The sequence below is a fragment of the Myxocyprinus asiaticus genome, chromosome 45 (assembly GCF_019703515.2).
Source record: "Myxocyprinus asiaticus isolate MX2 ecotype Aquarium Trade chromosome 45, UBuf_Myxa_2, whole genome shotgun sequence".
In the NCBI taxonomy this organism is placed as follows: domain Eukaryota; kingdom Metazoa; phylum Chordata; class Actinopteri; order Cypriniformes; family Catostomidae; genus Myxocyprinus; species Myxocyprinus asiaticus.
The window spans coordinates 29533702-29548555 of NC_059388.1; the positions used below are offsets into that span (position 1 = coordinate 29533702).

General features: G+C 37.7%; 1 protein-coding gene across 4 annotated transcripts in view; it reads left to right on the forward strand.

The window, feature by feature from the left end:
• LOC127435277 (metabotropic glutamate receptor 8-like) overlaps window positions 1–14854 on the forward strand; it is a 268255-nt gene that overhangs the window by 222003 nt on the left and 31398 nt on the right. For all 4 annotated transcript variants that reach the window (XR_007896164.1, XM_051688613.1, XM_051688614.1 and 1 more), the window contains exons 8-9: window positions 9849–9988; window positions 12472–13407. Coding sequence is in view for 3 of the 4 variants with exons in the window: in XM_051688613.1 (XP_051544573.1) it covers window positions 9849–9988; window positions 12472–13407 (1076 nt within the window). In the remaining variant the exon portion in view is untranslated. The remainder of the gene's footprint in view (window positions 1–9848; window positions 9989–12471; window positions 13408–14854) is intronic.

Below are 14854 nucleotides of genomic sequence, written 5' to 3' on the forward strand. Positions count from 1 at the left end.
AGAGACATTAAGTGAAAGAAAATGCTGCTTCTCTTTCCAAACCCAAGACGTGTCTTTTGTGTGTGCTGTGCATTTGATATCTGCCTGTAAGCGACAACATTCTTCGTAATGGCTGCAAATCTCTGCTTTCAGGTACAAATATCTTTTTCTGAATGGCAGAGGTGGTTACAGCTCTCTCGGGATAACTGTGAGCTTGTTGTCACCGCAAATCAAAATTAGCGCTAGTAAATAACCCAGCCGTGTGCAATCAGCGGTGTTAGATTATTCCGTTATTAATCTACCAAAAGCAAACTGATCATTCCATACGTAAGAAAACACTCTTGCCATCGTGATTGGCAGGGATAGTCAGATGCAGCAGCAAAGATTTCTGGCTTACTGAATTTATCCGCAGATATTGACCAAAGTTTTGCTGTCCAGGTGGACGGGGCAGCATGAAATAGGGGATTACAGGGAGCAGGAGATGACCGTAACAATAGGCCACTTGGTGGGATTAACCTCTCTGTCAAACCCTCCCACCTGGTTCCATTGTTAGGCTGCTAAGGCAAGCATCACTAGTCATGTTGTTCATGCTTAGGGATAGGGATTTAAACAAACCCTAAACCCTATATATTAAATTTCAGTGCTTAACTCAACCTGCACACGTTTGTACTACGGACATGAATGATACCTAAAATCATGCAGCTTGATGAGAAGAGGTGTGCTTTTACTTTTCTAAGCAATCATTAAGAGGCCATATCTAGGGACGGGAATATCATTAGCCGCTTTTCCACTATTGCGCCAGTGTGAGCCAGGGCTATCAACTGGCCAGACGAGGCCAATAGCCTCGGACCTCGAGCCGTGAGACCAAAGTCAATCTGCGTTCCTACCATCGGGCCAATAGCCCTGCAGTGTTGCCCTAAAACCCGCCCTTAACACGCCGCCCTGGTGCCAACATCACACACCCCGCCCATTTCATAAGCAAGAGGGAAGCTCAAGCTGAGGTATCATGTTATCTAATTATCAAGAAGTTTATATCATATGTAAACATTAGCTATCTAGCAAGATAAGTTAACGTTGACAACTCACCGACTGTAACTGCCATGGTGTCCCGAGTGGTCTCTCCACTAACTGCGGCACAATGTACCAGCACACCATTCATGATCTCGAACCATGTAAAGTTCTTTCTTTGGGCACGGATTTGTCCATTGTACGTTTAACAGATTTGTACTGTACCCGCAATTTTACAATTTTCCAGAACCTGTATCGTTGTGCGCTGGATACAGAACTTGGCAAGTTCGGCGAAACTCCGTCTTTGACATTGACCCTACCTCGATCCCCAGTTGCCTTTGTTTGGCCCAATGGTAATTGGCGGGCCAAATGCCATTGGCTGTTGGCCCCGCGAAAGCCCGAGGTGGCACGATGAAGCCCTGGAAGTGACAGTGGGAATGCAACTGGCCCTGGCATGCACAAACATGCCCTCATTTGACCTGATAGTGGAAACGTGGCTATTGAGACTTAGTGGGGTGGGCCAGTAATTTACTACCTACTGAAGTAATGGCCCAGATCAGCCTAGAAACCACCTAGCAACACTCTATTTTCCTTGGTAAGAATTTAAAAATATTCTTCTATTTAAGATGGAGGAGAAATTTTGGCATTCTAAAAAGGCCACAGTTAAATACCGCAATTGACCTTAAACTACATATTGTCTAAAGTTTATGCAGTTTTTTGGGATTAAAACTGATAAAGGTCTTGCCTGTAGAGTCTGTTAAAAATAGTAGTCTATTATTTATCTGAGCAAATTATTAATTCAGGATTTTTAAACTACTTTATAAATCATGATGTGAAATGCCTTTAGGGATGTTTCACATTTTTTTTTTTACCAAAGTTTGATTTTCAAAGCATAATTTTTTCGCCAAAAAGTAATTATTTCCAAATTAATGACTGTAACAGGCATCATAACAGCACTGTCTGATTTAAAACATTTTGCATATGCATCAAAGCCTCACGTTTTCTTTTTGGGGGGCTGTTTTATATATATATATATATATATATATATATATATATATATATATATATATATATATATATATATATACATACATATATATATATATATATATATATATATATATATATATATATATATATATATATATATATATACATACATACATACATACATATATATACAACAATCGCAAAATTACACCAATTTAAATACCTGTAGCTACACCTTATGCTCATTTAATATCAGTATAGATACATTTGATTGTATTATTATTTTTAACCAACAAGGCTAATAGTAATAATAATAATAATAAATATTTATTTGTGGACTAGTTGGTAACAACAAAGTGGTGGCATGATTGTTGCAGAGAACTGTAAAAATTACAATCAGAGGGAGAAGGAAAAAGTAAATAACTTTCTGCCGTGCATCAAAATCGTCTGTACAGTATATTGGCTCATCCTCGTCTCCTCTTCCTCTCTGACACCTAAAGGTGCTCTCACCCACACCACGCGTTGTTTAGTACCGCACATGTTGTGTAGCATTGCTGTTACCGTTATCACTTTTGAGAGTAAAGAGCAGATCTCCCTTTGATTGTTGAATGTCCCTAAAGCGCAGCTTCCACGCTTCTCCATATATTGCGCTCCGCAAAAACCCGGTGAACCTATTCAATTAATGCTTGCTGTCATTAGCAGGACAATACACAGGGCATCCGCTGTCTTCACTGAACCTGGAAGCTTTAATCTCGACCCACAGAGCAATTTCTTAAACAAAATATTAAAATGCACATCTGATGAACAAAGCAGTGATTGTGTAAAAGAAATATATCATTCTGCATAAAACGATTGCAAAGCAAAATGCAATTATGTGGAGAATTAAGGTAAAAAAATATTTTAAAATATTTCCAGCGAGCTAAATTACAAACGTATTTAAAGTTACGCACAAATATAATGAAGTTGCAATGACGAGCAGCACTATATGGTCACATTTCAGCACTTCCCATTTATGGACAACGTCTCTCTTAAGTAGCACTTTGGTACCATTCTGAGTAAATTCTAGAGACTGTTGTGTGTGAAAATCCCAGGAGATCAGCAGTTACAGAAATACTCAAACCAGCCCATCTGGCACCAACAATCATGCCACGGTCCAAATCACTGAGATCAAATTTTTTCTCCATTCTGATGGTTAATGTGAACATTAACTGAAGCTCCTGACCTGTATCTGCTTGATTTTATGCACTGCACTGCTGCCACATGATTGGCTGATTAGATGGATGATTGTTGGTGCCAGACGGGCTGGTTTGTGTATTTCTGTAACTGCTGATCTCCTGGGATTTTCACGCACAACAGTCTCTAGAATTTACTTGGAAAAAACATTCATTGAGCGCCAGTTCTGCGGATGGAAATGCCTTGTTGAAGAGAGCTCAACAGAGAATGGCCAGACTGGTTCAAACTGACAAAGTCTACAGTATCTCAGATAACTGCTCTGTACAGTTGTGGTGAGAAGAATAGCATCTCAGAATGCTATTCTAAGATGCGGGTTGGCGCTGTTTTGGCGGCACAATGGGGAACTAAACAATATTAGGCAGGTGGTTTTAATGTGGTGGCTGATCGGTGTGTGTGTTGGTGTGTGTATATATATATATATATATATATATATATATATATATATATATATATATATATATATATATATATATATAAATGTAAAAAAAACTTAGTAAAACTGAGTACGGTCATAAAAAACGCATTTTTGCATGGAACTATTTTCTTACACGATGGATCAGAATCTGCCGTTACTAGTTCAAACCAAATGATGCGTCCAAGCCTCCATTAATAATTAAAAAATGTCACTTTAGAAATAGTGAGAGAGAGAGAGAGAGAGAGAGAGAGAGAGAGAGAGAGAGATGAGACATGTGCGATCACCTGTCTCTCCCAAGCAGAGATGCTGTAGTGTGATAGTCTGCTTTCTGAAGATAATGTCATTTTAGTCAAATTTATCTTATTTTCTCAGTGGAGAAATAACCGTCCAAGGGGGGTATTCCTCCCTATTTCACGGTAGCCAGTGCGCAAGAGTCTTTCACTGTAGAAACCGCAGTCTCCTCTGCCATTTTGAACAGTATGTCCTCTCCACTGTGGAAGAGGGAAGTGCCTTGAGTTCGTGTAATTCTTCAGTCTGTTGTTTCTCTCAGCTATGATGAGCCTTAATGCTGAAGTTGTTAGTTTTAAGCCGTTTAAAGCTATTTTCTAGCTTTAGTAGTGTAGTAGTAATACGAGCGGTCACGGAGTGCTGATGAATGAAAACACTGACAGACGCTGACTCACTTCACATCACTTGTCTCATGTTACACACAAAATGGTCTTTTGCCACCACCTGCTGGCTAAAATATGTAATATCCCAAAATTAAATGTAAAGAGACATATATAGCTCTTATCTATGGTGGCCATGAAGTACAAAACAAAACAAAAAATCGAAAAACACAACTGCAAATCCAAAGGCAAAATAACAATTCAGAAACACATCAACAAATCATAAAACACAACGGCAAATCCAAAAACAATAGAGCAAATCAGAAAACACAACGGCAAGACAAAAAACACAACAGCAATTAAATTGAAACGGAAAGGGTAGATACCATAGCTTCTCACCTGATTGGCTGTGTGGAAAATACCTAGTCCTTTCCTCAGGATTGGTTCTCTGCCCACTTGCGCGATTATTCCAAAATTCATTCCAAATGCTCAATTACTGAAAATTGTGAGTGGTTTGTCACTCAGTGAAACAGTAATGGGACACTTTATAACACAGAGAGCAAGAACAACAATATATATATATATATATATATTACCGTTAATGTTATTTTATAAGATCATTATATAGTATTATTATTAAATAATATATGTTTTTAGTAATATATTAATGTATTTATTTTCATATATATATATATATATATATATATATATATATATATATATATATATATATATATATATATTATTGTGACGAGGAGGAGGGTGTGGCCGGGCCAAGGGTGCATGCCTGGTGCTGAGTTGCCCCAATCAGTGGGAGAGAGAGATAAGGAGGAGCCGGGGACGCCAGAGAGGGAGAGAGAGAGACAAAGCTGTCTGTGTGTGTGTGTGTGTGTGTGTGTGTGTGTGTGTGTGTGTGTGTGTGTGTGTGTCTTTATGTTGAATGTGTCTGCTGAAAAGCAAGCTTTTGTTACACACTGAAGAGTGTTCATTAAATGTCTATGTGTATTGTTCAACCTGGTCCCAGCTTCCTTGTTTCCCCACTTACGAAGGTGCTATATATACAGGGTTGGGAGGTTACTTTTGAAATGTATTCCACTACAGATTACAGAATACATGCTGTAAAATGTAATTTGTAATGTATTCCGTTAGATTACTTCTTCAGCACTGGTAGATTTTTTCACTTGTTTTGACTATAAAAACTCTGCCAGTACAGTAAGACAAAATACACATGTTAAAAATACATTCTCTGAAAAACCTAAATATCTTATGCAGTGTTATTTCTAAAACAAGATCGAACTAATTTATCTTGTTTTAAGGATTTTTAGATATTTTTACAGGAAAACAATACAAAAATTATTATCAAGAATATGATTTTTGCCCTAATATCAAAGGTCTTACTAGAAAAAAAGAAATTATGATCTAACTTGAATGTTCTTGATAAAAAAGTATGATTGTGCCTGGTAACGTGCATGTAAAATGGCTAGAAATAGCATTTTAGCTTAGCGTAAAGCTGACAATTTACACAAGGTTTATTTCTATTTCTTGTCCTCCAAACTTACTTCAAACGTACTTCTCTGTCTGCTCGTATGAATGTAACACATCATAAGAAAGTGTTTCACCGCTGTTCAAATGCACTTTGGATCGCATCATTTATATGTAGAAATGTTTTCCATCTGAAAGGACTAAATATTAAATGAAACAAATGACAATAAAATGCAAAGTAATCTCTTCAGTAATCTAAATACTTCTTGAATGTAACTCTATTCTAAATACCAATGATATAAATTGTAACTGTAGTGGAATAGAGTTACTTATATTTTGTATTTTAAATACGTAATCCCGTTACATGTATTTCGTTACTCCCCAACCCTGTATATATATATATATATATATATATATATTGTTCCTAGATATTTTTTTTTCTTAGTTTGTCAAATATTTGAGCTATATTTGTGTTTCAGGGCCAAGTAGACAGTGTTCCTGTGTGGTATTGCCATGTTTTGTTTTTTTCTGTTTAATTTTGTTTTTGAGCTGCTTCAATCTTTTTGGTTAAAGCATCACTTTTGAACTTCTTCATTTTAGTTCTGGCCTTATCTGTCATTTTGAAAGATCATGTGTCTCTTTTGCAGTTCTCAGCTAGTGTTTCACATTTACTGAACAGCTACAATTTGTTTACAAAATTGTAGGTTATTTGAAAGTTTTAAAAACTGAAGTAAGTCACAGTTAAATGGTGTGAGGTTACCAGAGCATGCTGTTATAAAGGTTACATTCGTGTCCTGTGCAAACCAGTTTTTGAATGGGGTTAACACTTGTTGACGGGAAGAAGTATTTTTGATTTGTAATTCATGTTTCCAAGAATGAGAGAAATATGTCATATCTTGAATTACAAACGATTTCATCATGGTTTGTCAAAGGATTTTTGCATTCTCATCAAGAACCTTCACATCCTTGCATGTTTTTCTGAAGCAAGGACATCTGGATTTTGTGATTTCGATGAGTAAAATGTTTTCTTATAAATGAAACTAGATTTTCTGAAGACAATGGTAGTGGAAAAGTTGTCGCATCGCTATGATGCTAGGGTGTTGTCAGTGGTTGCCAGGGCATCGCTATGTCACTATGGAGTCATTTTCCTAACCTTAAAGGAATAGTTCACACAAAAAAATTCATCATTAACCTTTATGCCGTCTCAAACTTGTATGACTTTCTTCTGGTGAACAAAAAACAAAGATTTTTTTAAGAATATCTCAGCTCTGTCGGTCCATACAATGCAAGTCAGTGGGGTCCAAAACTTTTCAAAAGGACATAAAGGCAGCATAAATGTAATCTATACGAATAGTGGTTAAATCCATGTCTTCAGAAGCGATCCAATCGTTTTTGGGTAAGAAACTGTAACTCCTTTTCAACTATAAATCTTAACATCTGTGGTCTCATTAGCACAATCATTAATTTCAAGCATGATTACACTTCCTAAGAGTGCTGTAAATGTAAAGTTACATTTTGGTAACTGATCATATCACTTCTGAAGACATGGATTAAAACACTGGAGTCGTATGGGGATTACCTTTATGCTGACTTTGTGTCCTTTTTGGAGCTTGAAAGTTTTGGACCCCATTGACTTTCATTATATGGACAAACACACATCATATATCCTTCAAAAAAATCTTTTAGTTCTACAGAAAAAAGAAAGTTATTTGAGATGCCTATAGAGTAAGTGAATGAGAGAATTATAATTTGTGGGTGAACCATTCCTCCAAGTCTAAACAATAGTTTGTCTTCAAAATTTCACTGCAATAGGTAATTTTGCCTAATTTCCCAGCTCATTTTCAATTGTTATGTACAATTGAGAAGCCCTGAGAAGACCTTTAGATGGATGCTTAAATTTCAGTTCTTCATTGAATCTCATCACATTTTAACTTAAACCTTTATTTAATTGTTCAAAGCAGGTTCAGTGGGATTTTGTCCATTCTGTTCATCTGCTGTGCGTTGAATTTATCTTAAGGACCGTGATGACAAATTAAAGTGTAATTAATACCTGTGTTTAAAGTTGCTAGCAATGAGTGTACAATGTGACTCAAGAGATCTAAGAATATGGTGAATTCCTCCTTAATTTGCAGCTAGCTGACAGGCCACAAATTAACCAGGCAGGGGCTTTCAGTGTAATCCTGGCCTAATTATTTAAAATGAACTCTGCGCTGCAGATCTGCAACAGCAGAACAGATTTTCTAATGTGGATTTCAGAGACAACTTCTCACCCCTGTCACTCCATGAGTTTTCAAGATGCTTTGACTCACAACACATTAATTTTCTTTTTTCTTATTTAATTAATATGAAATAATACAGCATCATTTAACCCAAATAATACCTTGTGAAAGATTTATGGAAGTTGGGTCATTTGGAAACAGCCTAACTGGTGAAGGTACATAGATAGAGGGAAATAGAAACGGGTGTGGTGGTCTTTTTAAGATGCTCACCTTAGGGAAAGTTGGCTCTTTGCATTATCTTTTCACCTTCCTACCACTTCGCAAGGTTGCAGTAATCTTTGCGCATACAGCAGGAAAAGCTTCATGTATTATTTACACATGTGACACCTGAACTTGTTCTGCAGCACCACAGTGGATTGTGTGGAACAGTGAGAACAGATCCTCTTGAGCTACTGTGAGCTGTATATGTTTATACCCACAGCAAGTGATGCCTTGCCTTTTTAAATAACCTCTTGCAACTTTATTTTAGCAGTATGAAAACCAGCTGAATGTATTCCTAAAGGTGATTTAAATGCAGAGACAACGTTTAGCCTTTCGTAGGTTGAATTCCTGAATAGTGTAAATCTGTGAATCTCTGGATCTGTGCCACTTTCAAAACATTTGCACTGTTCGTTGGAGCGCTCTGGCATGTCAACTTTCAGCTCAACCAATCGTAAAAATGTGTGAGTGTTTGGCCAAACAATGGTAGACAGGAATGGAAGCATTTGTCACATTTGTCAGCATTAGGGTATTTGACATGAAATACTTTTGGGAAGTTGACATGCACTAAGATGTGACATGCTAAACTCAATTTAAAACTATTTTAAACAACATTTAGCTAATTCTTATATAATTATTGTGCATGCAGCTTTTATGACCTTACAGTATAAGTTATTAATTGAGAGACCACTTGAAATCTACACATGGATATTTGTATAATTATAAATTAATTCAGAAAAAAGAAAATTCAGAAGATGTAAAATAAAATTTTCCAATATGATTTAATACAGTAAAAATATAAATAAATTATTACGTTTAAAACTATGATAATCTAAACAAAGAGTGAAATAAACACAAACCTTTTCAATATTTATTGTGTAAAAATTAGTTTTATAATAATAATTAAAAAACAAATGTTTGTGGCATCATTTCCACCATACCAATTAATTTTACCTCCAAGATTTTTATTTTTATTTTTTCAAAAGTTTGTGTACTTGTTTGCAAAGTCAAAAATGTTAAGACCATGCTTGAGATTTAATATGAGACAAGTGATGTTTAAAGTAAACAAAGTAAATTCAACATAAATATCACTTGTGAGCAAAATGTTTTATTGGGTATAATTTCAAGTTGTAATTTTGCCATATTAAGTGTCAAAATATTATTTATTTGTGTGTATTTAGGATACATCAAATGTTAGCTATGAAACTAGCCTTAGCAAACAAAGGAGGCAGCAATTTTATTTAAAAAACGTTACAAATTTAATTTCCATCAGCATAATTTCCAGCACAGAATTATATTAAACAAAATACCTAATTTGAGATGTGCTGGAAAAAGACACTGTTGTGGGAATTTTCATGACTTTCAGAAAAAACGACATAAATCTTCTGTGACGCATGTACACACACTGTTGTGTACTGTTGACATTGTTAGCAGACAAGTTTAAAAATTAGTGTGAAAAATGTTTTAATGAGACATTGCTTTGTAGAATTCCACAATACTAAAAGTACCCGAAGTTGAAGAAACACACAAATACATTCATATAAATTTGACCTAAAATCTTGATGTTGTTATATATAAAAAAAATTTTTTTTTAAAGTGCATGGACATGTTATGCATTAACTACTCATTCATGTTTTGTCATTTTCTGTTTTACAGGAAGCGCGGGGACTCCAGTGGTGTTCAATCAGAATGGTGATGCGCCAGGGCGATATGACATCTTCCAGTATCAGATCACCAACAGATCAACAGCTGAGTACAAAGTGATTGGCCAATGGACAAACAAGCTACACCTTAATGTGAGTGAATATTGGGGCGTTCAAACGTAAACATCCTCCACAGTGATAGTGCAACAGAACACAACACAGCTGCACACAAAACAGAGAACAGAACTAACTAAACATGTCTGAAGAGTTTGTAGATAAAGAATTGATGCATTTCTATGCCCAGCCTTATTTTTTGGGGTTTTGTGATTTTTGTCTGGTTTGTTGTTTTAAGCTTGAAGAGGTGGTCACCATAAACTGCCATTATATGACATCACTGAGCACAACATTTTTTCACAATTTCTCCCTTTGTGTTAAGAAAAAGAAAGAAAGACATATAGGGTTATAACAACACAGGGGTGAGTACACAATGACTGAATTTTCATTTTTGGATGAACTATCCCTATAATATTGCAATACTGTATATCCATCCATCCATCCATCCATCCATCGATGGTTTTCAAATCAAGTCTCAAATGTTACATTTAGGCATTTAACATTAGGTTTGTTTTTGCCACTCTGCTTGAAATGTTACCTTTGCTGAGTTTCATAATGCACACAACATGAACTCACCGGGGCTTCATTAGCCAACAGCATGGAAGATAAGCCTGTAATGTTTTATGCCTGGCTGCAAAACAAAATTAATGGAGCCAGAAATGAGCAGCATTTCAATGGCTAAAACCTCAGGCAGCAGTGGGCGTATCGAAGTGTATAGTTTTCCTGATACGTTACAGAGAGTCTCTGCTCCTCTGAGCTTTGTCCCGGCTCTGGTGAGTAGAAGGGGAACTGGTCGCTTAGCAGACCTATGATCCAGTCCCCTGTAGCACTTTAAATCTCACTTCTTAACTCGGGTATCAAACCCTCCCCGTAAGCGCTTCAACAGATCAACACTGGATGTGTTATAGAAGAAATTGTGGTGAGGATTTTGCATGCAACTCACATTGGATAAGACTTCATTAGCCTGGAAATATTGTTGTTGCATTGACGGTTAACATTTCAGAAAGACATTTTCCGGAAGATCATTTTTACGAAAGTCAACACATCAATACATAGCCAATACCTGTTGTAGTGTTTATGTTTTATGCTAAAGGATGCATGCAAAGGTGCTGAGTGTAGACAAACACTCAATATGTAAATAGCTGAAACTGCAAATCTGAGTTATATTCTTTCCACTAGATTTTTACATTTTCTGAAAAATGTGATGCAAAAGTTGTGGTCATGATACTAGGGCAGTAGCGAATTCAGGCATGGGCGAAATGTGCCACGGCGGCATATTGCGGGGGGTGCGGTGGCATCTTGCAGTGGGGCAGCACGAGGCACCCAACAACTTTGGGGGCGGGTTTCGCCCAGGGTGCCATACAAGCTAGAACCACCACTGTACCAGAGTGTTGTTGGGTGAATCCATTGCTAGCAGGGTTGTTTCTTGGTATAAGTGGCCGCTTAGGGTCCCCAACCACCAGACGGCCCCAACTGGCAAATTGTACCCAATGAGGTTGAACTCCCAAACCCTAAGTATGAGCAATAGTAATAGAGGTGCTTGCAACCACTAATAATCACAGTATATAAATGGTAAGCATTGATTCTAACACTTTTTGAACTTCAGAACCTTGCCTGCTTCCTATTAGCATCTTTTCAGGATGAATAAAATCAAATTAAACTGCTTAATTGTGAATGGTCAGTTTAGCTTTTGTTTCAGGCAGAATGGGAAGAATCAAATGAGGGATTACTTCAGGATTTGGCCCTTCTATTATTCCTAAATTCCCTGTATACCCTTTTATGTGATAAGTCAAATTAAATGACTGTTCATTTGCAAATTTGGTCTTTTTTTTCTTTTTCTTTTTTATTTTAAGATGTCACTTCTTTCTTTCCCTCTTCTGACTAAAGGCAATCTGTTTTGCCAGGCATAATTTGGCTTGAGCATGAATAATTAATTCACGGCCATCTCTTTTCAGCAGGCTGCATTGAGAACTATTGAGCAGAATTATAGATTTGCCGTTACATGTCCTGTGGTTTGGTCTGGACAAATCACTTTGTATTGTGCAATTAAATTGCATAAAAGTCCCCAAGTATTCAAAATGAGAGTTTCATGTCTTTTAGTCCATTTATGTTAGCTTTGAGACCATCTGTATGCTTGTCAACTCCTAAATGTTGTAAAGTAATTTCATGGGGGATTTCAGAAGTGATGCGCACATTAGAGTTTCTGTCGTCACTTCTCAAACTGAAGTTTGTCAAGTTATTTATTAAATCTCAAACACCTCTGGCGCAAGTTTGTCCCAAAATGTATTTGTCATCAAAGTCGTGCCTGGAAGCCAATCTGAAGCTATGCTTAAAAAGAGCTTTTTGGCTTCTTATTTTTCACAACTTTCAGTAGGGGTAATAAATCGATTTCTTCTGCAAGCTACATTGAGGTGATGCTGCTGTGTTAGTAATGAGACTTATTTTGAATTCTCAGGCTGTAATTTAACAGTATGCCTCCAGTTGTCATCTTTGTCAGGACTTGTCTTCATTCTCTTTTGCAGGTGGATGCCATGCGCTGGCGGATGGGCGACCCCACACTTCCAGGTTCGGTGTGTAGTGTGCCATGTCAAATGGGTGAAAGGAAGAAGATTGTGAAGGGTGTACCCTGCTGCTGGCACTGCGAGCGCTGTGAAGGGTACAACTTCCAGGCCAGCGAGTTCAGTTGCGAGTTGTGTCCGTACGAGCAACGTCCAGACCGCAATCGCACCGGGTGCATCCCCATTCCTATCATCAAACTAGAGTGGCACTCGGCTTGGGCGGCTGTACCAGTCTTCATTGCAGTTTTGGGCATCCTGGCCACTAGTTTCGTGGTGGTCACTTTCGTCCGCTACAACGACACGCCCATTGTTCGCGCATCTGGCCGTGAGATGAGCTATGTGCTTCTGACGGGCATTTTTTTGTGTTACGCCATTACATTCCTGATGATCGCTACGCCGAGTTTGGGGGTCTGCTCCTTCCGACGAGTGTTCCTGGGTTTGGGCATGTGCTTCAGCTATGCGGCTCTGCTGACCAAGACCAACCGCATCCACCGCATCTTTGAGCAAGGGAAAAAGTCAGTGGCCGCCCCGCGGTTCATAAGCCCTGCTTCCCAGCTGGCCATCACCTTCAGCTTGATCTCAGTGCAACTTCTGGGTGTGTTTGTGTGGTTTGCAGTGGATCCGCCGCACACAGTGGTGGACTACGGCGAGCAACGTACGTCCAACCCGGAAAAAGCCCGCGGAGTTCTAAAATGCGACATCTCGGACCTGTCGCTCATCTGTTCGCTGGGCTACAGCATTCTGTTGATGGTCACATGCACTGTTTACGCCATCAAGACCCGCGGCGTGCCAGAGACCTTCAATGAGGCCAAACCAATTGGATTTACTATGTACACTACCTGCATCATTTGGTTAGCTTTTATACCCATCTTCTTTGGCACTGCACAGTCTGCAGAGAGGGTAAGTCTTAATTACGTAATCATTTGCCTAACTTACAAGCATTCTCAACATATAATATAATATAATATAATATATATACAGTATATATTATTTAATAGAGATTTACCTCTTTTTTTTAAGAATCGATACCGATTATTTTTATGTTTACACATCCGACAACCAATATGGTGAATCGATACTTAAATTAAAAACAGGTAAAACAGATTATCTTTAATATTTAAGTGTATATATAGACCCCAAACCTGCCTAAAAATACAAGGCTTCCATAAGCCCGATTAGTCGACTAGAATTTCAGGCAACCAACTAACTAGTCGATTTGGAAATATGTAGTTTTGCTAATCACTAGGTCACGTCCACACTAATATGTTTTTGTTTGAAAACACATTGATTTTGCATTTACGCCTCTGATCCATATTGGAACTTCGTTTTCCACCACCGAAAACAGAGACTTTAGAAAATGCTTTCTAGTATTGCATAATTTGTAAAACAATGACGTTAGGAAACTGAAAGCGAGGTTTTCAAACCACAACAAATTTGTGCGGCCATGGCCCTAATAGGGATGGGCATTTCAAGTAATTTTATAGTCGAGTACTCTAACACATAAAAAAAATCGAGTAGTGTTTTTACAAGTCGATTACTTAAAGCGGAACGAGTACTCGATTAATCGACTATTTGTGCACATCACTAGGCCCTAATCACTAGTTTCTTCAAAGTTTGGATGAAAAACTGAGGAAATTCTATTTTAGACCTTTTCTTTACAACTAGATCACTGTGTAATCTCCATGTGTTTTGAATCTTATATCTTCATTGCGGTGTTAAGAATAGGATGTGTTGCAGCACTGTCAATGTTTATTTGTGTGCGTGTGAACTACGGGCAGAAGAATTTTGCTGTGGGCTGCAGATAATAACGTCACCCACTGGTTAACCTATCACCTGACCCAGCAGGTGATAGCCTGCAGAACATTTCACATGTTAAAAGGCTAACTATAGGAGCCAAGACCAGTGTTTCACATTCTGTCATGCTGATAGATGTTAGCTGCAGTTGCACTGTAGGAAACAGGCAAATGGGTTGGTTGCGGTCAGATAGGTGGAGATATTGATCAGAGGGAGTTGAACACAAGAAGACTCTCACTGGAATATCTGAAGCTTCCGTGAGCTAGACTGGCACTAAAAAATACCACAGTTTTAACATTTAGGAAACCACAGAACCACTTAGTTGCATAGGTTTTATAGTTCTAGGGCTTTGAAAACAGCACATTTGTCTCCATTTTATAGGAATTGTTCACCCAAAAATGAACATTCTGTCATCATTTTCTCACATGTTCCAAACTTGTATGCTGTTATTGACTGAATTTTCATGTATGTATACTTGTATGCTTGTATGCTCTTTTCTAAAGTACAACAGTTTGACCAGGGACTGTCAAGTTCAAATATGTGGGAAAAAGAT